The sequence below is a fragment of the Eupeodes corollae genome, chromosome X (genome assembly GCF_945859685.1).
Source record: "Eupeodes corollae chromosome X, idEupCoro1.1, whole genome shotgun sequence".
In the NCBI taxonomy this organism is placed as follows: Eukaryota; Metazoa; Arthropoda; class Insecta; order Diptera; family Syrphidae; genus Eupeodes; species Eupeodes corollae.
This window is the reverse complement of record NC_079150.1, coordinates 3,735,209-3,757,433: the sequence shown is the minus strand read 5'-3', so window position 1 is coordinate 3,757,433 and position 22,225 is coordinate 3,735,209. Positions and strand designations below refer to the sequence as shown.

At 33.2% G+C, this 22,225-nt stretch overlaps 2 protein-coding genes across 5 annotated transcripts; one reads left to right on the top strand and one right to left on the bottom strand.

Annotated features, from left to right (window-relative positions):
- Positions 1 to 2,826: 2,826 nt before the first annotated feature.
- LOC129953301 (AP-1 complex subunit mu-1) lies at positions 2,827 to 7,647 on the bottom strand. Of its 2 annotated transcripts, XM_056066362.1 has the most exons (7): positions 7,506 to 7,647; positions 7,379 to 7,449; positions 7,132 to 7,245; positions 6,297 to 7,067; positions 6,009 to 6,239; positions 3,291 to 3,416; positions 2,827 to 3,229 (listed from the first exon to the last, which is right to left on the bottom strand). In XM_056066362.1, exons 3-7 carry the CDS (start codon positions 7,171 to 7,173, stop codon positions 3,131 to 3,133), a joined length of 1,269 nt encoding a protein of 422 aa, XP_055922337.1. In that variant the 5' UTR covers positions 7,174 to 7,245; positions 7,379 to 7,449; positions 7,506 to 7,647; the 3' UTR covers positions 2,827 to 3,130. The 2 variants fall into 2 exon arrangements, with proteins under 2 accessions (XP_055922337.1, XP_055922336.1); XM_056066361.1 differs by having other exon boundaries at positions 7,379 to 7,647.
- Positions 7,648 to 13,137: 5,490 nt separating this feature from the next.
- On the top strand, positions 13,138 to 21,120 carry LOC129953291 (transcriptional repressor protein YY1). 3 transcript variants are annotated; one of them, XM_056066332.1, is made up of 8 exons: positions 13,217 to 13,232; positions 13,325 to 13,579; positions 16,968 to 17,239; positions 17,301 to 17,454; positions 17,522 to 17,949; positions 18,011 to 18,233; positions 19,755 to 19,874; positions 20,061 to 21,120. In XM_056066332.1, the coding sequence occupies exons 3-8, from the start codon at positions 17,035 to 17,037 to the stop codon at positions 20,173 to 20,175; spliced, it is 1,245 nt and encodes a 414-aa protein (XP_055922307.1). In that variant the 5' UTR covers positions 13,217 to 13,232; positions 13,325 to 13,579; positions 16,968 to 17,034; the 3' UTR covers positions 20,176 to 21,120. The 3 variants fall into 3 exon arrangements, with proteins under 3 accessions (XP_055922310.1, XP_055922307.1, XP_055922309.1); XM_056066335.1 differs by having other exon boundaries at positions 13,138 to 13,579; positions 17,316 to 17,454; XM_056066334.1 differs by lacking the exons at positions 13,217 to 13,232; positions 13,325 to 13,579 and adding an exon at positions 13,645 to 13,851.
- The last annotated feature ends 1,105 nt before the right edge of the window (positions 21,121 to 22,225 follow it).

Below are 22,225 nucleotides of genomic sequence, written 5' to 3'. Positions count from 1 at the left end.
TCGCTTCAAAGCTTCGTCGCAGTGGACTAACAACAACATTGGCCACTCCTTAATTATTTGGTATTTAGAATCAATTTCGAAGCACATAGACTACACCACCTCCTAACTGCAATTCGACAGATTTCTATACCTCCCAGATCTTTTTGGGAGGATAAGACATTCTTGGAGGATGAGTCAATACATTTTTACACAGATGTTTCAAAAACAAAAGAAGGGGTTGGTGGAGGTGTGTATTCTGAACGACTGAAATTAAGTCTCTCATTGCGTCTTCCCAATCATTGTAGCGTGTTTCAGGTGGAACTTTTGGCGATAAAGGAAGTCTTGTCCTGGCCTAAAGAAAACGTGATATCAACATCTGATATCCGTATTTTCTCAGATAGCCAGGCCGCTATCAAATCTCTGGACTCTGTCTCTACAAACTCTATAACAGTCCATAACTGTCTATCATCTCTAATGGAGATGGAACAGTTTAATATTCACCTTTGCTGACAGATGAACTCGCACGTTTGGCACGTGCTAGCATACCAATCACTACTTGTAAACTGTTGCTAATGCAAGACGCTGTGAGGAGGGCAGGCACCAGGTGGAACAACACACCACGTGTCAAGTCACAAAAAACATAAGCTCGATAATAGGTGTCATAACCGGACTCTGTTTAAATAGGTAAGCACGCCACGGACTAGGCATATTCTCAAATGACTTTTGCAGAAGCTGTATGGACGAGTAAGAGGAAGAAACAGTTCTTTATCCTCCCCGCACATGCCTTGCTCTGGCTCGAAAACGCAAGAATTCCCTAGGAGAATACTTCTTTAACGATCTAAATCATATCAGTATAATCAGCCCCTCACGTTTCGTAAGGGACTCAAACTGGTTCCATTGAGCTTAGGAGGAAGCCTCAAGATTCATGTGGTATCACAATGGGCCATTAAACTGGCCTAAGTGTGTCCTAACCTAACCTAGTAACAAGTTAACGTTACATTTGCTTCTGAGATACGACTATGCAATTCAAATAGGTACATTAAATTACTTATAAAATATTAATATAAGTACAGTCAATCAAACTCATATTCGTACAGCAGCTAACAACTTAATTTTTTTCGGAATTGTAAATTGGTCATAATTTAATTTATTTCTTATATTAAAGATCTGAATACCATCTATTGTCTTCCACAAGAAAAACGCCATATTTCAACAAACAAAGAACATTTAATAATACAAATTATAAAAATCAAATAACAATTTCATATTCGTACATTTTATTAAGCGCAGATAAAACATAAATATAAGTTTATTTTAATATTTTGTAGCATAACCCTTCTTCTTAATAACGTGCTTGAGTCGATTAGACATGGACTTGACAAGTTTTATCGTTGTTTCGTTAGATATTTTGTCCCATTCTTACAGAATCAGCTCTTTAAGTTCTCTTGCATTGGTTTTGGTCAGTTTCCTCTGCTCCTAGTCCAAATGGTCCCATAATATTTTCATAGGGTTAATATCCGGTGATTGGGGTGGAGTTTCCATGACCTTAGGACAATTATAAAGCAGCCACGAATTGGAATTATGTGCCTTATGTTTGGAATCATTGTATTGGTAAAAACTGAACTGGTTTTGCAGACCCAATTTACGTGCACTTTCACCCAAATTTAGTTTTAAAATCTCTATACATTTCTTGTGGTCCATAATTCCTTCAATTACATGTAATTTTCCTACCTCAGCCGCAGAAAAACAACCCTATACCGCCCCCATGCTTGACAGTTGCGACAGTATTTTCCGGAATTAGCTCCGTATTGGGTTTCCGCCAAACCATTTGTCGTCCATCTGAGCCAGATATATTGAACTTTGACTCATCGGTAAAAATTACGTTTTTCCAATAGTCGAAATCATTTGATTGGTGCTCTTTTGCGAAATTTAGCCGTTTCAACCTGTTCACAGAACTTATGAAAGGTTGTTTTCTGACAACTCTACCGTTAAAACCGTGATCGCGAATGCAGTTTCTCAACGTCTTGATAGAAAACTGCTTGTTGAGTTCCTGTCGCAACTTTTCAGCAAGTTTTGCAGCACTGATCCGGGGATTTTTCCACCTATTAAGGCATTTATCATGCGAATTGAAAATTTCGCGGGTGGTGTTTCTTGGCATATCTTCGATTTTTTTTTCCGAACGATACCTTTTTACGATTGATTGGATAGTTGATCTGCCATTTTTTAATGATCTACCATCATTATGGTACTTTTATTATTATATTATCATTTTTTTTTTTCAATTCAACCGATGTTTTGCCCTGTTTTCTCCCTATTTTTTTTAGTTTTTAATTTTTTTTTATAAATTTAGGACACAATCGAATTACGAAAACAATAAAATGATGAAAATATTTTTGACATTTTTTTAAGGCTTACTTAAAGTAGATTTTGGGAATAAAGAAAACACTACGAATATGAATTTGATGTGAGTTCTTAGTAAAATATTTTAGATGACCAATAACGTTGGTAATGCATTACATGCTTAATTTTTTAAGAATCGCATAAATTAAGTTAATGCTTAAGAAAAATTTTCAATTGTCAAATAGAATAGAGTGTACGAATATGAATTTGATTGACTATAAAAAAATAATCTTTTAAACAGAGAACAAAGAAGAATTTACCGATCGAAACCTGCGGTCTGAAAATGGAAATGTTTGACAAAAACGAAAATAACTTGTCATTTTTTCGTGGGATTTTTTGAGACTTGTTAATTGTCAATAACGATGTACCTTTTTTTATCGACATGCGAATTATTTCTAGGTTTGAAAACACACCCTTCATTTAAAGATTCGTAAGAAAAACTAGGTCTATGTGCAAAAAAGATGTGCTTTTATTAATTATTTAAGTTCTTGTTGTAACTAATCAAATTTTCAACAAAATTACTATATGTAATAAATACAAAAAAAAAACAACAGATAAAGAAATTAATAATTACAATGATCGAATGTATGTATATAATATGTATAATTTAGATTGTTTAACTTAAAATAATTATACTTATGTAATTTTTTGATATATAAAGAGCAAATTTTTCTGCACAATAAAAAAATATACGTATGCTGCATAATAAGTAACTTTTGATTAATTATTCTAAACGGCGGCGGCTTGTTTCTTAATTGGTTCGCAATTGGTAGTCACCGTTTTGAGTAATGTAACGCACCCAAGGCAAAGCTTGATAGCCACTTTTTTCAATGATTTTTAAATAACGAACCTACAAAAAATATTTTTCGAAATGTAATTGAAAGAGGCAAATTTAAATATTAATTTCTTACCTGAATGCCAGATGTTGTAAAGTAAGGTATTTCAAATTTAACTTGTATTGGTGGTTTTCCTTCAGTTTCCTCGCACTCCACACTAGGTAGACCGAAATGGGCACGCATTAAATATTCCTTACCACCCTGAAATATAATAATTTTATACTGCTAGTCGTGTAAAATTGTCTGGGTTTGGGACCTGAAATTTCTGTTTATGCATAAAGAAAATAAAGGAACCCCCAAACTGACAAATTCGTTCGAATAATTGCAAGTATCGGTGAAATTCGTAAAAAAGAAAGCCAACTATGATTCACTTTTGAGCTTAAGTGCCATCTTTCGGGGCCTTCTATTAGCATAGTAAATACATAAACAGTCCATTCATTGGGATGGAGGGGACCTACAGTTTTAAGCTGAAGCCGAACGGCTTTTTTGAGACAATTTCTTTTCATACCACGAAGGATTTGTAAATTTCTAGCAAGTACCCGTGAATAAAATTTAAGATGGCTTATATAAAATTAAAACCTCTAATTATAGAGACAAATTATAAATGGCCCTGAACCAGCATACAAAAGTCAACGTTTTTTTTTAGGTAACAGAACAAGGTAGGGACAAGTCTTTTTTATTTATTAATGATCTCCTGAGTCTGCAACATCTAATCCAATACGTTGTTTCGCTGACGATAGTACTCTTAGCTTTTCATATTCTTTTTCAGACTCACACCCCTTTTTTCGGATGTGGAACTGCAACTATAAAATATGATAAGCTCATTTAATTCCGACCTTTCAATGGGGATTAAGAAACCGCGTGGAATTTAATGCTTCGAAAACGCAATGCTGTCTGGTATCGTTAAAGCGAGATGTAATCCCATTGCCATTATCCATGGATGGCACTTGCATCAATGAGACTGAACACCTCGATATTCTCGGTATTTGTGTCACCAACCACCTCTCGTGGCATGATCACATACGCGATGTCGCCAAGGTGTTTGGGTTTCCTTAGGCGATGCAAGAAATATTTCACCCCTTCTGATCTGGCTGTTATCTACAAGACTTACATATGTCCAAAGCTTGAGTATAACTCCCATCTCTGGGCTGGTGCTCCTGTAACTTACTTAAGCCTCTTGGATAGTATGGAACGTAGAGCATTTAAATTGATAGATGATAATATCATCATAAGTTCATTTATTTCGCTTGAACATCGTCGTAAGGTCTCTTGTCTGACCCTTTTTTACCGTTATTTTAGCGGCTTATGCTCTAGTGAAATAGTAATTCTCGCGCCTCTAGGAATGCTCATCAGTATACCCTGGAGCCCAACTTCGGCCCTACTGTCAAATACAGAGATTCGTTCTTTAGCAGTACTACGCGAATGTGGAATGCCTTACCACATTTTGTCTTTCCTAGTCATTGCAATATTCAGGAATTCATAACCAATGTTCACCGACATCTCCTTTTAAAACCTCTCTCCTCTTCCTAGTGCTCACACTGTGCCTCTGCATAATAAAGGTAGTAATATCCCCTTGAGGGTGTGCTTATTATAAAAAAAATATAAAGAAAAAGACATGCTATTCAACGCAAAATAGCGAATAGGGGCAATTTTAATGAAAATTAGTTAAATAGAAACAAAAATATGTTACAATAAAGTAATATAATATACAGTTGTTGTAATAAGAGTGATATGTTGATATTGGATTTACATATGATAATATCATAAGATCCAAGTTAATATCAATCTAGATTCTTTAAAAATAAAACGTATCACCCTACCCTAAAACCTATAATGCGATGAAGCAGGGTGCATACTTCAATGGCACTGTATCTATGTAAGGAAACTTGCATAAGCACCACACTCTTTTGATATGGCTTTACAAAGCCTTCATTCGTCCAGAACTTGGAACATAATTCGGATATTTGGGCAGTTCTATCAAAAAAGAACTTTGAAAATGTCAAGCGACACTTTAATCGCAATGTTTTACACTTTTAGTATTTTACTAACAATGTTTTGTCTTATTAGCCAGTTATATTCCCCCATAAACAAATCAGCCATAATACTCGCACTTCCAAGAATGTTCATCACTTTACTTTTGAGCTTAATTTGGGGAGAACTGTCAAGTATACATCGAGAATGTGGAATGCTTTACTGAGCTCCCATTCCTATATTCAAAATTTTAAGACCGGTATCTTTTCTTAAATCTTTTCCTATTTTCCTCATGCTGGCACTGTGTTAAAACGTTAAGGGTATTACTAAACCATTGAGTGACTGTAAGCTATACACAAAATAAAAATAAAGTAGGTGGAGCAACAGTCCGTGGAGAACCAACCATTTCTGTGTGCGATCAGGGTTGGAGGGGACCTGCCGAATCCGAACGGATAATTTGAGAAAGCACTTTTTCATGACAAGAATTACTCTTGGGGAATTTGACAAATCCTCACAAGAGGCAGTACCCGTGAATAAAACTTTAGGTGGCACAGGAAGGGATCGAACCCAAGACCTCTCGCATGACAGTCCAACGCACTAACCATCATGCCATGGGTAAGCTATACAAACAAAACTAAAACTGCCTCCTGGCAAAACCCGGTATAGTACTATATTGTAAGTATTACTTTAGTTCTTAAATTTTTTTTTCAATTTAAGTCACTTTTTCCTAAGCGTCAAGTTGTCGTATAACAGAATTTTCTTAGCTTATTTAGGGTATAGTAAACAATTTTTTTTTTAATTTTAAGGTTTGGAGATACTCACTGGAAATGACTTAATTGTCCATGTTATGGCGTTCTGTTCAGGAGCGTACTTCACACTGCCAATCGATGTTTTAAATTTAGGCGAATCAGCATCGCCTGGCACTGGAATGACAATTTCAACATTATTTGCTGTCGAACGACGTTTGAACTGCGATTTGGCCTTAATCATATATTCAACACGGCTATGAGCATGGCGTTCGATCACCGATTCAATCCATATCAATGGCTTAACCTTAAATACAAACGAAACTGTTAGATAGAATAATTGAAGGAAAGAATCATTTTTTACATGTGTATTCAGACGATAGGACATTAATTCAAATTCTCCATCGGGTGGAATAAATGAAATGGTACGATCGTTTTCGAATCTCGATAGTCTTACGCACTGATGAAACTTTACGTCCTCTAACTCAACCGACTTGGACTTTCCACGACCAGTGCTTTCAAAGAGAACCTTATCGTTTAGACCTAGACGTAATTCTGGCATTCCAGATAAATAAACCCTCATTTTAATCGCGCCTACAATTTCACTTCGTAAAACATTTCCGTTTGCGTTCGCCAGTAGATTTACCGACTCGATCACATCTAAGAAGACCTCATTTTTGCGATACTTGATTCCCTCTGAGCGCCACGATACAGCATTTGTCACAGCCATTGGTATTCTTGGTTGGATTTCTAATTTGTGGCCTTCTTGTGTTATGTACTCTTGTAGGATCTTACTATCTGTTGTCTGGGGATAACCAAAGTCTATCAATTCGTCCAGCAACTCGTAAATGACAACAAAATTATCACGAATACTCTCCTCTTCCAATTCTTTAAAATACTCCACAAATACATGAGCGATCTTGTGCAAGAACACGAAAATAAGAGCTATATTGGCATTCTTTCGGGTTGTTGACACAATGTATAAATTATTTGTTTTAATATAAGCGAATGTGCATTCGGCCATTTGAAGAATTGGCGTTATCAAACCCTCCTCCTCTCGTTCCATTAGCAAAGGCATGAATTTGTCGATGACTGACATATCGATGTCACCGCGATAGTTCCTTGAAATCAGCACCTGTATCGTTAAGAACTAAAGTTTAGAAAACATCAATCTTTTTAATAATTTCTTATTTGTTTACCTTTCCCTTCACATCGAGAACGTATATGGCCGAGGATGACATTTTTCTGGTTCTTATATTAAAATACTCTTCGGCATGTAAGGGAAATCTTTTATAAAATGTACACCAAGTGATCTGAACAAAAAGAGTAAAATTGTGTTACCGATTTATGATTGATTGATTGAAAAACACATTGTAACTAGTCACGGTACAAATACGACAGGTAGTTAAGTGATGACGGTAGCACAATGATAAATTTCACCCTCACCTTTTCTTATAATGCGAAAGCTCTATTGTTACTAATTCAATTAATTTGATTTGTCAATTTCATTATTTTTCCTTTAAAATGCATAAATATAAAATATCTCAATTAAAATTGTTCTATTATAATTTACATTCAAAAAAAGACTTCGTATTTGTGATTTTTCTTCACTTTATCGTCAAAAAGTAAAACCAAAAAATTCTTGGACAATCAACTGTTTTCTATGGCATGAATTTTTAGGCGATAAGGTTTCATATTTGTCTCTTGTTTGCATCGACAGTACGTTATGCGCAAAACCTCTCTCGCTCTATTGAATATGGGTTTTTGGCAAAGACACTCAATGTTAAGATTTCCAACCTGGCTGAACTGAAATGTCATCAGACACGAATACTTCTAATGTTGGGATCAAAATATACACACATTGAAAGGTTTGATCAACTCACCATGAATTAAAGGACCGTTTATAGGTATCAGTAAAATCCATCAGTAAAAATTAAAACCGGACGTATTTGAGATGTTTTACTGATGAGCGTTTGTAGCAATCAGTAGACTTCTGTCATTGAATTAAGGGACCAGTTATAGCTATCATTAAAATCAAAACAGAATTTGTTTTGAATTGATATTTGTCTGTATTTCCTTTTCATTATAAATTAATATTATATACTTATCGATCGGAAATTACACAAAACATTTTCTTTTGAGAAAAAAAAATTGCGCAGTTATTTTTGCTAGATATTTATAATATATTCTATTTTCCTGACGGAAATTCATTTTCCTGAACAGTTCATTAGTTTATGTCCAAAAGCGAAATGAATAGTTCCACTGATTTTTGTTTCAAGTTAACGCAATTCCAATGACTGATTTCTGTCAGTAAAAATTTTCGATGCATTTTAATCAGAAAATTTGTTTCAATACAGCCATTTTTAATGATCGCTATAAACGACCCACCAAACAAATTTTAGTAGTGTCCTCTTAAGGTTAAACGAGAGTTTCGCACCTCCATTTTGCTGTTTATTTCATCAGTCAGTTTTTGCAATGCCATCGGAACATTACAAAATTGGAAAGCGAAATGGAATTTGTTGGCATTCAGTTAAAATTAAATTTCATCATTCAATTTAATAAAACGTAGTTTTTTTTTTGAAGAAGTATTTGACATTAGATTTCATCCTATTAAAAAGTCTTACAGATGGATTTTTGTGATAGCTTTAACCTTTTACTTATCAGAAATGCATGATAGAGTTTGAAAGTATGCAAATTAGATGAACAAATCATGATTTAAGGTCACAAATACAAATTATAAATGCTATTACCACTGCTTGTGGTACAAGTTTCTTTCAACAATTGATAAGTAAGGAAATATGAGTTAACTCAGAATCAGATTCAGAAGTAGGGAAAATAAACCAAATCAGAAGAGTTGACATTTCTGTTTTACTTTCGCTGTCGATGTTCTTACACTTTTATTTCGTCCCATTAATTTTAAAAATGTTTAAATTTTTTTCTTTAACTAATTAAATTACTCTTACAAAACGTGAATTTTAAAATCAATCCCTTTATAAACCAAGCTTATATAACTTATGGAAATGGTACACTTTTATGCCTTACTTATTTCATGTCAGTCACCGACTAACCTTCAAGCCGGCCTGTTTGATTTAATATATTTATTTTTTTCGGCTGTATAATATTGTCTGCTTTCTTTGTAGTAAATTCTCTTCGTTTTTAATTTTTCCTCTATTTTTCTTTGGTTATATTTTTTTTTAATTTACCTAGTCAGTGAAAAATCTGATCAACAAGTGAGTTACATTTCTTTAAATGATTGACCCTGGGTCATGTGGTCCGTATGGGATTTTCTGAACAAAAACACCAATTAGTTCTAATTTTTCACACTGCAAATTAACTGTAATCGCTTCAGACCCAGACAAAAAACTGACATCATTATCATATTTGTGCTTTAAAAAGCAATTAATTGCATAAGCATAAGCACATATCTCAACTGCGCGATGTAAATTTATAGATCTTAACAAAATAAAAAAATTGCCGATATCTTCCTATCAAAAAATTCTTTCTAACCTTTGTCCAATATCAGTGACACTTTATTCCAACCTCAATCAATCCAAAGGTACAGTCTACGCACCCTGTCTCAAAAATGTATCAGAAGATGAAATTGTTCATGAAATGAAAGAACAAGGGAACACACGATGCACTGCCGTAATTGTCAGCTGCTTGGGCACACTTCTAAATGGTGTAAAAGTAAAACTTCTTGTGTCAATTGCAATTTACAGCCTAACTCTGAACCATAGCCTTTGTCTTACACGCTTAAGAAATACTGAATATAAAAACTGTCCAAAAATGTAACATGACTGATGCAAGACAAATTTACAACAAACGAAATCCCCCAACAACTATCTCCTTTTCTTATTTCACTGTAATAAACAGTTTATCTCAACTAAAACTTACTGAAAATACAAAATAGAAACAAAATCTACCACGTTAGAAAAAAAAACTAATCCACCACTCTAGTCCAACTCAGCTGCTTCCAATCTAGTCCCCCTACCAACCAACAGCAGGCATCAGCCCACAATAACACTTCATCTTCTCTTGCCTCAACCTCCCAACTCCGACATATTCAAGTTCCACAGATAGCTTGAGGTCTTCCACATCTGGACTGTAGAGTCATATCATTATCTCAAACACCCACAATTTTTTCAACGCAGTTTTTTAACGGCATAACTCTAATTGAATTGAACCCAAAACAAAGTCAATGTTTAAGATCCTCCAGTGGAATATTAATGACTGATTCAATAACTATCACGAACTACAACTTCTCATTAAAACCCTGCCATTATATCTCTTCAAGAGACCCGCATTAAATTCAACTTTTAACCACAATCACCCAATAATTATCCATTTTACTTTCAAAACTTACCCTTCAATACCTCTTCGAATTGAGGTGTAGTTCATCCAGTACACAAATCTATACCTCATACTTTCAAAAATATTAATTTTAGACTCCCCGCTATAGCAGTTGAAATAGAGCTTAAAATTAAAATTACAATAATCTCAGTCAATGGCTTTCAAACACCAATTATATTCACAGGAGACTTCAATTCATGGAATCCTTTTTAGGCCTCACCTTTTCAAAATAGTCGTGGTAGAATAGTAGAAGATTCCATAAACCTTGTTCTATTAAATTCTCGGATATAATTTACAAATACGGTTTGATTGACTTGAGTTTGACAACCTTTTTTTTATGGAAGCAAGTAAAAGAATATCTTTTCTTTAAAATCACCCTCATTGTTGTTATAAAAAATTATGAGATCTCCCAAGTTTTATATAAAAAGTTTAGCAAACAAAAACTGCAATACCTTATGTCACCGTAGTCACTCAAGCATTATCTCACAATGGATTGAAGGGAGAAGTTGCAAGCAACTTTAAATTAGTTGTCGTTGGTAACTTAGGCTAGGCGCGCACATGCAACTTTTTCGAAACCAAATAATTCCATCGTTAGTTGCCCAAGTCATCACCTATAATTCCTTGTGACGCAAACTAAGGAATTGGTTCGAGCAGATCGTCTAGTTTGTGTCAAAACACAAACTAAAAAGTTGCTCGAATGGGCGACAGAATGGTTTCTGCATGTGCGCGGACTCTCATACAAGTATATAGTGCTCAATTTAGAACAGTTTCGATACTAAAAGTGTTGTGCGCGCCTAGCCTTAGAGTTATTTTTATAGCCCACTGAAAACATTAACAAACCTTAACGGGATAAGTTATTTCTACTTCTTCATACATTTTTGCAAAATTTTTAAATTATATGTTTCATAATTTTAAGAAAAACATCACATAAATAAAAACTAGCTTATTTAGAGAGTACAGGAAATTGGATGTTGTCAGAAACTTAATTGCACGTCTAACACCTGACTTAAGTCAAATTTATTTAATTGCATACAATTTATAAGATGCTAGGTTAGGCTACAAAATTATAACTTTGCTTGTGCCTTTTTTGTTTGCCCAAATGGGGGGTAAGCAGTAAAATTTGAGCATTGTAAAATCTGTTTTAGTTCTGGTGTATACAGATTGTTTTCACTTTAAGAAAAGTGCCTGATTTGAATTTTTTTCACTTAAGAAAATCATCAATATTGTAACATTTCTGCAATTAATTTTTAGAGGTGTTCATATTTCCTTTTTTTTCAACTTGAGGAACAGAACGTGTGGTCAACTTTGCTACATTGTACACAAACACGGCTGTTGTGTATATTCTGGACAAAACCACTTATATACACTTATACATATAAAGCGTGTTCGATTTAGGGTAAGAGAACGGAGCAACAGCAAACAGTTATCTGTTTTATTCTTTTTTATGCTCAAGCCTTTTTCACCTCTGGTACTATATATTTGTCTCTTTCTCAGGAGTTTTTCTACAAAAGAACTTCCCCTTTTTTTAACAAGCGTGTTCAAACTAATGAACTTCAATTTTCCGGTATGAAATTTAAGTTAACTCTGAAACGTGCTGTTAAAAGCGAAATTTAATTTATCAACATGTTCAATACTTTTGGTTTCCGAACTGGAATTTAAAATGTCTGTCAAAATAAACACCATTTTTGGTGTTGGTTATAACTGCTTACTTATATAAAATTAAATGGGGAGGAAGGTATTTCATCATACTGTATGGGCAGTTATAGCTTTAATTGAATTCAATCCGTGCATATTTTTTAATGGATATTTGACTTTATTTCCCTTTGATTTGAAACGAAAATTATATACTGATCAATTGGAAATCGCACAAAATATTTGTTTTAAGAAATAAATTGATTTAGCTAAAACAAATTATTTGTCTATTTCTTTGCCGGAAATTCATTTTTCTAAACAGCTGATACTGTTTCTGTCACTAAAAATGTTTCGGTATATTTCAACAATGGCTTTTTTTAAATGATCGCAATCAGCGACTAGTTAAACAAAATTCCATTGATTGGTTCTAATGATGAAAACCAATGATAGCTGTAATTGGAACCTTAAAACAAAAACTTGGGCCCTAAAATTATACAAACTTCTTTTTTGATGTTCATGATAAGGTGTAATTCAATTATTACTAATTTGTTAGTAAAATGTGCACATAAAATCATATAAATCTATATTATATTTGCTTTATCTGTAGCTCATTGACTCCTTCAGGACTGATTAATGTACATAATCTATGATAATAGCTTCCTTCGAGCTTCAATGTTTGCTGCATTAATAATTCACTTAGTTCAATTATACTTTTACCATTTATTAAAAATGTTCTAAAAAAATTACTTATCTGAAAAATCATATATGAATAAATATGGTTGGGTTTTACAATTTTATATCATTTTTGTTCGCTTTCGATGATTTTTTTCATAAACAATCATTTTTGTCTGACTTTGTTTTAAAATAAATTGTCGTTTTTATTAACAAAATACAATTTTGAGTTTACTGGGTTTATCATATCACTTTCCACAATAACCTCTTTTAATAAAATCATCTACTCTACAGAAAAAATCTCATAAAAGTTTTGACAATTCATTTCTGCCGTTGTTTTCGTCATTTCTTAAAAAAACATATTTTCATTCTTAGTCGCTGTTTGTTTCAATGTTAATAATCCTTACTAGAATGTAGAACTTTCTTAAACCTCCATAATCTGAACTTGCCCATTATTTGCATATGTGTGTTTAGATGCTATGCATAATAATAATTTGCGCTACAAATGTGTGTGACCTTCAGCATACCAAAAATCAGTCAGTTTTTCACCACACACCGTTCAAGTTTTTCTCAAAGTGAAAACGTCGGCCATTTTGAGTCAACCATTTTTGGTTTTGGAATTAAATAAATTTACAAAAGACGCCATGTTTGTCTGACATCTTTAAATTTTTAATAAACAATAATAAAACATTTTTTGTTTGTATTTTAATTTTCTTATAATTATAATTTTAATTATAGTGTGTGAATTTATGATCAAAACAGAAATATTATACCAAAGGTTTGATTAAGTGAATATTCATGTATGAATGTAAGTGTGTGAATTGAAACAAAAAACAACAAAAAAGAAAGAATTGCAAATGAAATTACAGAAATTATGCATTCTGTGCTTTCAAAATAAAGTATCATCACAAGAAACTAGTGAAATGAACTCAAACTGAAACACCACCTACAACAACTGCTGACCTACCCCCAATGCCATTATTATTATAAAATGTACGTAAATTAATATTGTAATTCAAATAGCGCATACAAAAAAACTTGATTCCCTCCTACTCTATGTCTTCGATTTACTTTGATTTTTATTGCTCATAATTTAATCTTAAATGAAAACAAAACATTAACTTGTCACAATTGGATTGGTTTTATTATATTTTCAATTAACCGTCTAGCTGTTTTTGTCTGGTTTTGTGCGCCTGTAGCATACATACATTTTGTTGTTTTCTTTCATTTAATTTTTACAAGAAGTATGTACTCAAATGATGTAGGTAGGTTTGTTATTTATATAAAATAGAAAAGAACATTTTTTGTATGATTATTTTTTTGTAAATATATAAATACACAATGTAATTTAACGTACATGTACGTATGTTTGTGTGTGTATATATATATATATATATATTTTAGGGGCGACGGACGGATGACAAGATGAAGTTTAATTTTTCCTTTGTTTTTTTAATACTTTTTCCAAGTTTTACTGCACTTTTCTAATCAAACAAGCAATAAGATTGAAGAGTAAGAAATGACGTATGAAATACAAATTGTTATGTTGTTTAAAACTCTTGGCGATGTCTTATGTGATCTTACATTAGTCGAAGGATATACACAAGCTTATCACGAATTCCATCATAATCTTAAGGTGGTTTTACGTTTCCGAACAACAGTAGCACGATATCCGTACTTATTGCAAAATGGTATGAGAACTTTCATTGCGAACATATTTGGTAATATTTTTTTAGGGATTCGTAAAAGTTTCAAATCACGTTGGAATTCGTGATAGGCAAACTTACGATTCCCGTAAAGATATATCGCCAAATCCGTTCATAATGCAATATAATTTCCCACGACGATCGTATTTGTTTCAGTTTTTTGCATCATTTGAATAGGTCTCCGATAGTGATTGGGCTGCTTAAATACTCAAACAGGAGTGATTCTTGAAGAATTACAAAATTCTGTATGAACCCAATTCTTCAAAACCTTTTGCATGATATTCTTGAAGTATGTATGTATATCATGCTGTATTGTGAAGTTCCGCTTTCCAAAACTTTGGGAATTTTCTTTAAATGATAAGCCTAATACATACTTCCTCGTGAAGTGAACGTTCGCCAGTGGAGAAAATGAACTTTTGACATTGCTCACTGGTACACACTTGTGAGTACACGTTGTGAACATTTGAAACCAAATGTCAAAGCTTCACCAACAGTTCCCGTACATTTTGCACGTGAATTGCCCGTGAACGAAAACTCTCCACTTTGTTCTAAACTCAACTTCACGAGCAAGTTCACGGGTGAACCAAAAACTGAAATTTGTATGGGTTCACGAGATGGTTCACAAGTATGTACTAGGCTATATGTATTAATTTTAAGGCACATTTATTTATTATTATGGCATGTGCCATTGTTAAAGTTTTAACTTTTATTTACAGGTTAAAAATAAAGTACATTTAAAGATATCCTCAGTTGAAACCGAAATAATTTCCTAATATAAACAATTAGAACGATTAGGACCATAATCTTGTTGATTCTCATTAGATCTTGGCGATTTTTAGTTTACTCGTTTTTAAGTTTTCGAATAAGCAGAAACTTTCAAGTATTTTGTCAAAATGTCTAGGATCGTAGTAGGAAATTGTAACACTTGCATTACAAACAAATTTGGTGATAGTTGCTTTTTGGGTTTCGCCAAAGTTTTAATTACGATTTTATAACACTGATCGATAAAATTAATTTTTTTGGGAGAACAAATAAAAAAATACTTTTTTTTAAGGATTAACATGTCTGCACAGTATAGCAGGACGGGCATGATAAGGGTCTTATATAGTAACACTTTGGTCCCTCGAGAGAGAACTTTACCACTCAGTTGCTTTCTAAGTCCAAAGAAACAGCGGTTAGCAAGAGTTATTCTGCGTTTCATCTCAGCGCTGGTGCTGTTTTCTGCGTTTACAGCGGAGCCTAGGTAGACGAAGTCCTTGACTACCTGAAAGTTACGTCAGTTGATGGTGACGTTTTGACCAAGACGTCGGTGTTGTACATAATATGTCATTTCTTGACGACAGCATGTACCTCATTAACCGTTAAACCCATTCTTGGCACCTCTGCCTCAATACTCACAAAAGCATTGACATCACGCTGAGTTCTTCGATTATGTCAATGTCATCAGCATATGCTAGTAATTGGACAGACTTTTGAAAGATAGTGCCTCTAGTGTTAACGTGTGAGCTCTGCACTATTCTTTCAATCACGATGTTAAAAAATCACATGACAGCGCTCCTTGTCTAAAACCCTTTTTGACATCGAAAGGTTCTGTTAAGTTGTTTCGAACCTTTATGGAGCAGCGTGAATTCTCCATGGTCATCCTGCACAAGCGGACGAGTTTGGCAGGGATGCCAAAACTAGACATGGCTCTATACATCTCGTCCCTGTAGATGCTGTCATATGCGGCCTTGAAATCGATGAAAAGCTGGTGGGTGTCGATTTGGTGTTCTTGGGTTTTTTCCAGGATCTGCCGTAATGTGAATATTTGATCGACTGTGGACTTTCCTGGTCTAAAACTACACTGATAAGGACCTAGCAGGTTGTTGACGATGGACTTTAGACGTTCACATATTACGGCAGAGAAGATTTTATAGGCGATGTTAAGTAGTCTGATTCCTCTATAGTTGGTGCAGTTTAGAGGGTCTCCTTTTATCAGGATCGGGCAAACAATACTGAGGTTCCATTCATCGGGCATGCTTTCTACTAACCAACTTATCTTCAGCTGCTTTAAAGAGCTCGGCATTCAAGCCATCTGTCCAGCGGCTTTATTTGACTCTAAATGAAATTTTGAGCAAACCTTGAATAGTATACTTTTATAGTTTTGAAAAATATATTTTGGAGTTAACTTTAAGTGCTGATTTTGAATCCAAACTTTAACTTTTACTATTAGCTCAAATGTTCTTTAACATTTTTTTTTAAATAGATCTCAAAAACTTGATATAATAGAATTGTTTAGATAACAAGGAACAAACCTTTTTCACTCGAAAACACTATTAGCATAAATGGTTTAGCGTTTGTTTCAGTTTTTTTTAAAAAAGATATTTGAAATCTATTAACTTATGTGATTTTTCTAATATTTTATGAAATAATATAAACATTTGAAGTGAATATTGAAAAAAGTTTATTACCTCAATAATTTAATTTATGTCAAAAAGAAACATACGGACCTTTGACTTTTTCTAATTTGCTATTCTTAGAAATACTAAAAAATTCGTAAATATCGGCGACAATCCCTCTCCGATCGATTATCTCTTTAGCGGTGATAGTAAATATTACAGACATGCATAAAACGTATCGAATAAGAATCATTTTTAAATATTTGCTCTATATTTTGCTTATTTATTTTTTTTTAGAAAAGATACAAAAAAAAAAAAAACAGATAAAATATTGCGTCCTTAAGGTGTTTTATAAAGTTAATGAATGAATATGGCTCATCCAGACATAATGTGCGAGGTAGAGATATCTGATTCATCAATAGTAGAAGTAGTAGATACTGAACACTTTTCGGACATGAATGGAGTACCATATGAACACTATGGTATACAAGTGTGTGATGATCAATACGAAGAAGTAACATGTGAAACTGAAGATTCTCAAGGTTTAATGATGCAAAATATTGATGATGGTATGTTTGTCTTTAAAAATATTGAGCTGATTAATTTCGCTTCAATTAACGTTAATAACAGTTTTTATATCTGAAGAAGTAGTCTTACAAAGTGACTCTAATATGCAAGGACATGAGGATGGGTTGGATGGTTCTAATGATCATTTTCGTTCATATGCAGATGCATCACCTTTCGGCTCAGATATTTACGTTGAACAAATACCTGGCCCTTCAAAGTAAGAACCATAGTTTTCCGTTTAAATAAATAAAAGTTTATTAAATTTTGTACTCAAATTTTGATAGGAAAAGAAAAACTGGTTCTACACCAAAACAACGACATGTAATAAGTCGACTAAGAACATCAAAACCAGAAGATGTCATCACAACTGAAGAGTCTGCAGTAAAACCACGCCGTTGGGAGCAAAAACAAGTACAAATCAAAACAATGGAAGGCGAATTCAGTGTAACAATGTGGGCTTCGGGGGCATCAGATGATGAAGAAGGATCAAATCCAGAACCCGATCCTGATTACACAGAGTATATGACTGGTGGAAAGAAACTAACACAAGACTGCGTACCTGGTCTTGATTTATCTGACCCGAAACAGTTGGCTGAATTTGCAAGACCGGGTCATAAATTAAAACTTAAGAAGGGTATAGCTTCACTGTCATCAAACGCTACTCTTCCTTCGAACACCCATTTGCCAATTGAATTGCACGATAGAAAAATTGGTAGTGTTATATTTTTTAGATTTAAATATTTTAAATATTTGCATTGTATATTTTTCAACAGCTTGTCCTCATAAAGGCTGTAACAAAATGTTCAGAGATAATTCTGCCATGCGTAAGCACCTTCATACACACGGCCCTCGCGTTCATGTCTGTGCCGAATGTGGCAAAGCATTTGTTGAAAGCTCAAAATTAAAACGGCACCAGTTAGTGCACACGGGAGAAAAGCCATTTCAATGTACCTTTGAGGGTTGTGGGAAACGATTTTCGCTTGATTTCAATTTGCGGTAAGTAGTTTCAAAATATTAAAGAGCTTGTTCAGTTCAGACTGTGAATTTATTGATGAATGTATTATATGTATATAATAGCAAAAATAATCATAAATAGATATCTCTAAATAAAATAAAATAAATAAATTGGGTGGCGCAACAGTCCGTTTGAGAACTAGGGCCTAGTAACTGACAACTCTCAACCATTCCTGTATGCGAGTACTGTTGTCAGGGAAGGAGGTCACCTACAGTTTTAAGCCGAATCCGAACGGCAAATTTGAATTGAATTTGAGAATTACTCTTGGAGAATTTGTCAATTCCTCGAGGCAAAAAATATTAATAATGCATATTATCCAGTGCATCGGAAGAAGGGAGAGGACAACTCTTACCCATCAAATCTTCGGTCGATAAGTCTTCTTCCGAGCATCAGCAAGGTTTTCGAAAAGATCATCAATAGGGCTCTGACTAAGTGGGCTGCGGACAACAAAATAATTCCGGATAAAAAGTTCGGGTTCAAGGCGGGTCACGAAACAATGCATGCTGCGTCTAAACTAGTTTCTGATATCCAATGGAATAAATCAAAACAATAATGCACAGGTGCTGTTCTGGTTGATTTGGAAAAGGCCTTTGACACCTTAGGGTTAGAGGGTCTTTACCTAAAACTGAGCAGGCTTGGTACAAGCAAGCCACTGTTGTATATACTTTATGATATGCTTAACGGTAGAAAGTTTGTTGTCAAAAGTGGCAATGAAACTTCTACCACAACATTCTCAATTAAAAATGGTCTTCAACAGGGAGCGGTGACTTCGCCGATTCTCTTCAGCATTTACACCAGAGATCTGATAGGCAGTCTTACAAAGGCAATTGCGTACGCCGACGATCTAATTGCGTACAGAACGGCCCGAAAGGTTGAGGTTATCAGTTTTCTTTTGCAGCGTGATTTCGACAAGATTCAGCGATATTGCGACGACTGGAAACTGAAAATAAATGTCCAGAAGTCGGAGACAATTCTGTTCCGGACTCCGTTGGCTAGGGCCACGAGGTATACGTGCAAGAATTGGCGCAAGATGGTCATTGTTGATCTTCACGGCTAGCCATTAGCGAGCAAAAGTGTAGTGAAGTACCTCGGTATCTGGTTAGATCAGTATTTATATTTCGACAGGTATATAAATGCTGCTCTGACCAGGGCCAGAGGAGCCTTCTCTCTGACAAAACGGCTGTTTTACAGCAGTCGGCTTGACCCCAGAGTAAAGGTCATTTGCTACATGGCCCTCATACGGCCGATGATCGTTTATGGTTGTCCTGTGTGGTTCAGCGTTGCCCCTTCCCAGATGGAGAAGTTTCGGGTGTTCGAGCGGCAGTGTTTACGTCGCTGTACCGGCTTATATCGAACAGCCGAACAGTGTTTTGAAATATTGTCTTTTCGTGTAAAAATCTATGTTATGATTATCTGTTTTTATTATTTTATAAAATATTTAAGGTGTTTTTTATTTTATTTATTAAATATTTTACTATTTATGCTTTAACTTATTATTACAGGACTCACGTTCGGATACATACAGGTGACAGACCCTATGTTTGTCCATTTGATGGATGTAATAAAAAGTTTGCCCAATCGACCAATCTGAAATCACATATTCTAACGCATGCGAAAGCAAAGTAAGTCAAATTTAATACTTGATACTTTTATCTATATGAAGTATTTTTAAATTCCGACTTTGTCCAGTTTATCCAACCCGTTTATATGGATTAAATCTCTAACCAACTAGCTTCTTTTAATTGAAGTTTTATTTTTAATTGTTCACTAGACCACTCCTATTAAAGATTTTAATGAATTATTTTCAGGCGTAACTCTCAAGCGAGTAATAGAAATTCCCTTCAACTTCCCAACCAGAGCTTCATAAAGGTTGAAATGTCGGAGCTGGAATCTAATTCCCCATACATAGTGTACACAGAATGAATGTCAAACAAGAAATGTAGAATTTTTTTTTTATAAATGTATGAATATAAGATAATATTGTATTGTTTGAATACCACTCACTCAAAATAAGGACACATAGGCATTGGTAACAACAGCACAATGTTACAATGTAATAATATTAAAATTATCATCGAAAAAAAGGATAAACAAAAATTGTACGTTAAAATTTTGTAAATGAAAAAAAAAAAAAATATGAGTGGAAAAAATCTTTCTAATTATTTTATGATGTATGTAATAATATTTTTCAACTGTATTTTTATTAAAACATGAATTGCTTAACAATAAGAAATCAAAACAAAACCTCATTATTTATAATTATTAGTGAAACAGTCTACAAATCAAAACAGAGAAGTATAAGAAATCAGATCTTGGCTTAAATAATTATCGTATACTCGTATTTAATATTTAAACTAGAAAGTTTCATGAACAAACAAAATTTTAACTTAATTTTGTTTTCTTTTCATACACAACTACTGTTAAAAATTTAATTTTGTTGTTTTTTTAATTTTAGAAGGAAAAAAGAAATTAAAAAAAAAAACAATCGAATTGTCAGAATGTGAAATACACAAGATATCAGTGATAACATGAAAATACGGAGTAGACTAAGTGAATTTTCGATAAAAAAGGTAAAAATTAATTGTAAAAAAAAAATAATTGTAAAAACAAAAAAACAATGAAAACAAAAGTAGGGAGCCAATATCGGATGTTTTGTGATGGGCAGGTACCAAATATGTTAACTAAAGTAAATATTTTTCTTTAAGTAAGTTATAGATGTAAACCACAAAAATTAAGAAAGAAACAAAACAGTTATGTGAATCGAAACTGCAAACTATAAAGAGAGAATAAGCATAGTGTTACATAAGTATCAATTATGTGTAAAAAAATAAATGAATGAAAAAAATATAGGATTTTTAAAACAATCAACTATTGCATTTTTATTTTAGATTAATAAACTTTGTATATCTATCCCTATAACCTCCAAATCACTATTTGTACCTTATTTTAGTAGATAATTTGTAGGACCTAAATGAAGTACTATTACAACTCTATTTTAATCCATTATTTTCGTCCGACTAAACGTTTCCATTTATTAAAGTCTTGAGCATTGTTGTTTTTTTTTTTAATTTTAACTATGGAATAACAAACAAGTTAATATGCAACAAAGAAACATTACAAAAATGTTATAACATTTTTGTATACATTTAAGCATTTAAAAGTTTGATCAATTCGAAATAATAGTATTAATAAGAGACAAAGGCATAAAATTGCTTACAAAGTACATAATTTAGTCAACTCAAAAGTTATGTCATGATGAGTTGTCCGCTGTGATGAGCTGGATTCCGATAACTTGATTGGTTGATACCCAACTACCAATTAAGAGACTTTCAATTGCTTTGAGATAGGGTATTGTAAGTTGTTTTAAAGGCGAACAAAATTAACGTGTTAAGCATTTTTCTTCTGTTTAGACGGAAGGCTATCAAAATTAACAAAAGTTCCACACAAAACCAGAAACGAAAAATGGAGTCGAAAAATGCATTATTTTATTTACAAATTAAAATTTTAAATTCAAAAATAAACTTGGAATTTTAAATAACTTTGTATGTTGATTTAAAATAGATTAGTGACTAGATTAGATTAGATGACGTTTATTTAGCTTAATTAAGCTATTTTAACGATTTTAATAAATACATTTTCTAATTCGTAATATTTTCTTAAATTAAGTAATTAATTTTTTCAATGAATAGTGCGTATTTTTCAAAATTAATAATATTTGTTTCAGTTTTATCTTATAAACATAAATTTGTATTACTATCGGAATACATATTTTTTAATTATATTTAAATATAATTTCTTTGGCAATTAATTTATGCATAAATTGGAAATGTTTCTTAAAGGTAATGGTTTAAATCAGTTTGAAGAGCTAAAGAGAATAAACCTTTAAAGGTAATAGTCTTGCTGAACATCCTGAACACATTTTATATTTCTAGTGGATCTAGGATAGATCCTTGGGTACGCCTGGATTTTTTTC

Bases quoted from the DNA above. Each gene is read 5' to 3' on its own strand.
- LOC129953291 (XM_056066332.1), top strand. From the start codon at position 17,035: ATGAATATGGCTCATCCAGACATAATGTGCGAGGTAGAGATATCTGAT. The intron at 17,950-18,010 runs GTAGTGTTATAT...ATTTTTCAACAG, and splicing joins ATTGCACGATAGAAAAATTG to CTTGTCCTCATAAAGGCTGT. The intron at 18,234-19,754 runs GTAAGTAGTTTC...TTATTATTACAG, and splicing joins TCGCTTGATTTCAATTTGCG to GACTCACGTTCGGATACATA.
- LOC129953301 (XM_056066361.1), bottom strand. From the start codon at position 7,173: ATGTCATCCTCGGCCATATACGTTCTCGATGTGAAGGGAAAG. The intron at 6,240-6,296 runs GTAAAAAATGAT...TTTGTATTTAAG, and splicing joins CCTATCGTCTGAATACACAT to GTTAAGCCATTGATATGGAT. The intron at 3,417-6,008 runs GTGAGTATCTCC...ATTATATTTCAG, and splicing joins GGACAATTAAGTCATTTCCA to GGTGGTAAGGAATATTTAAT.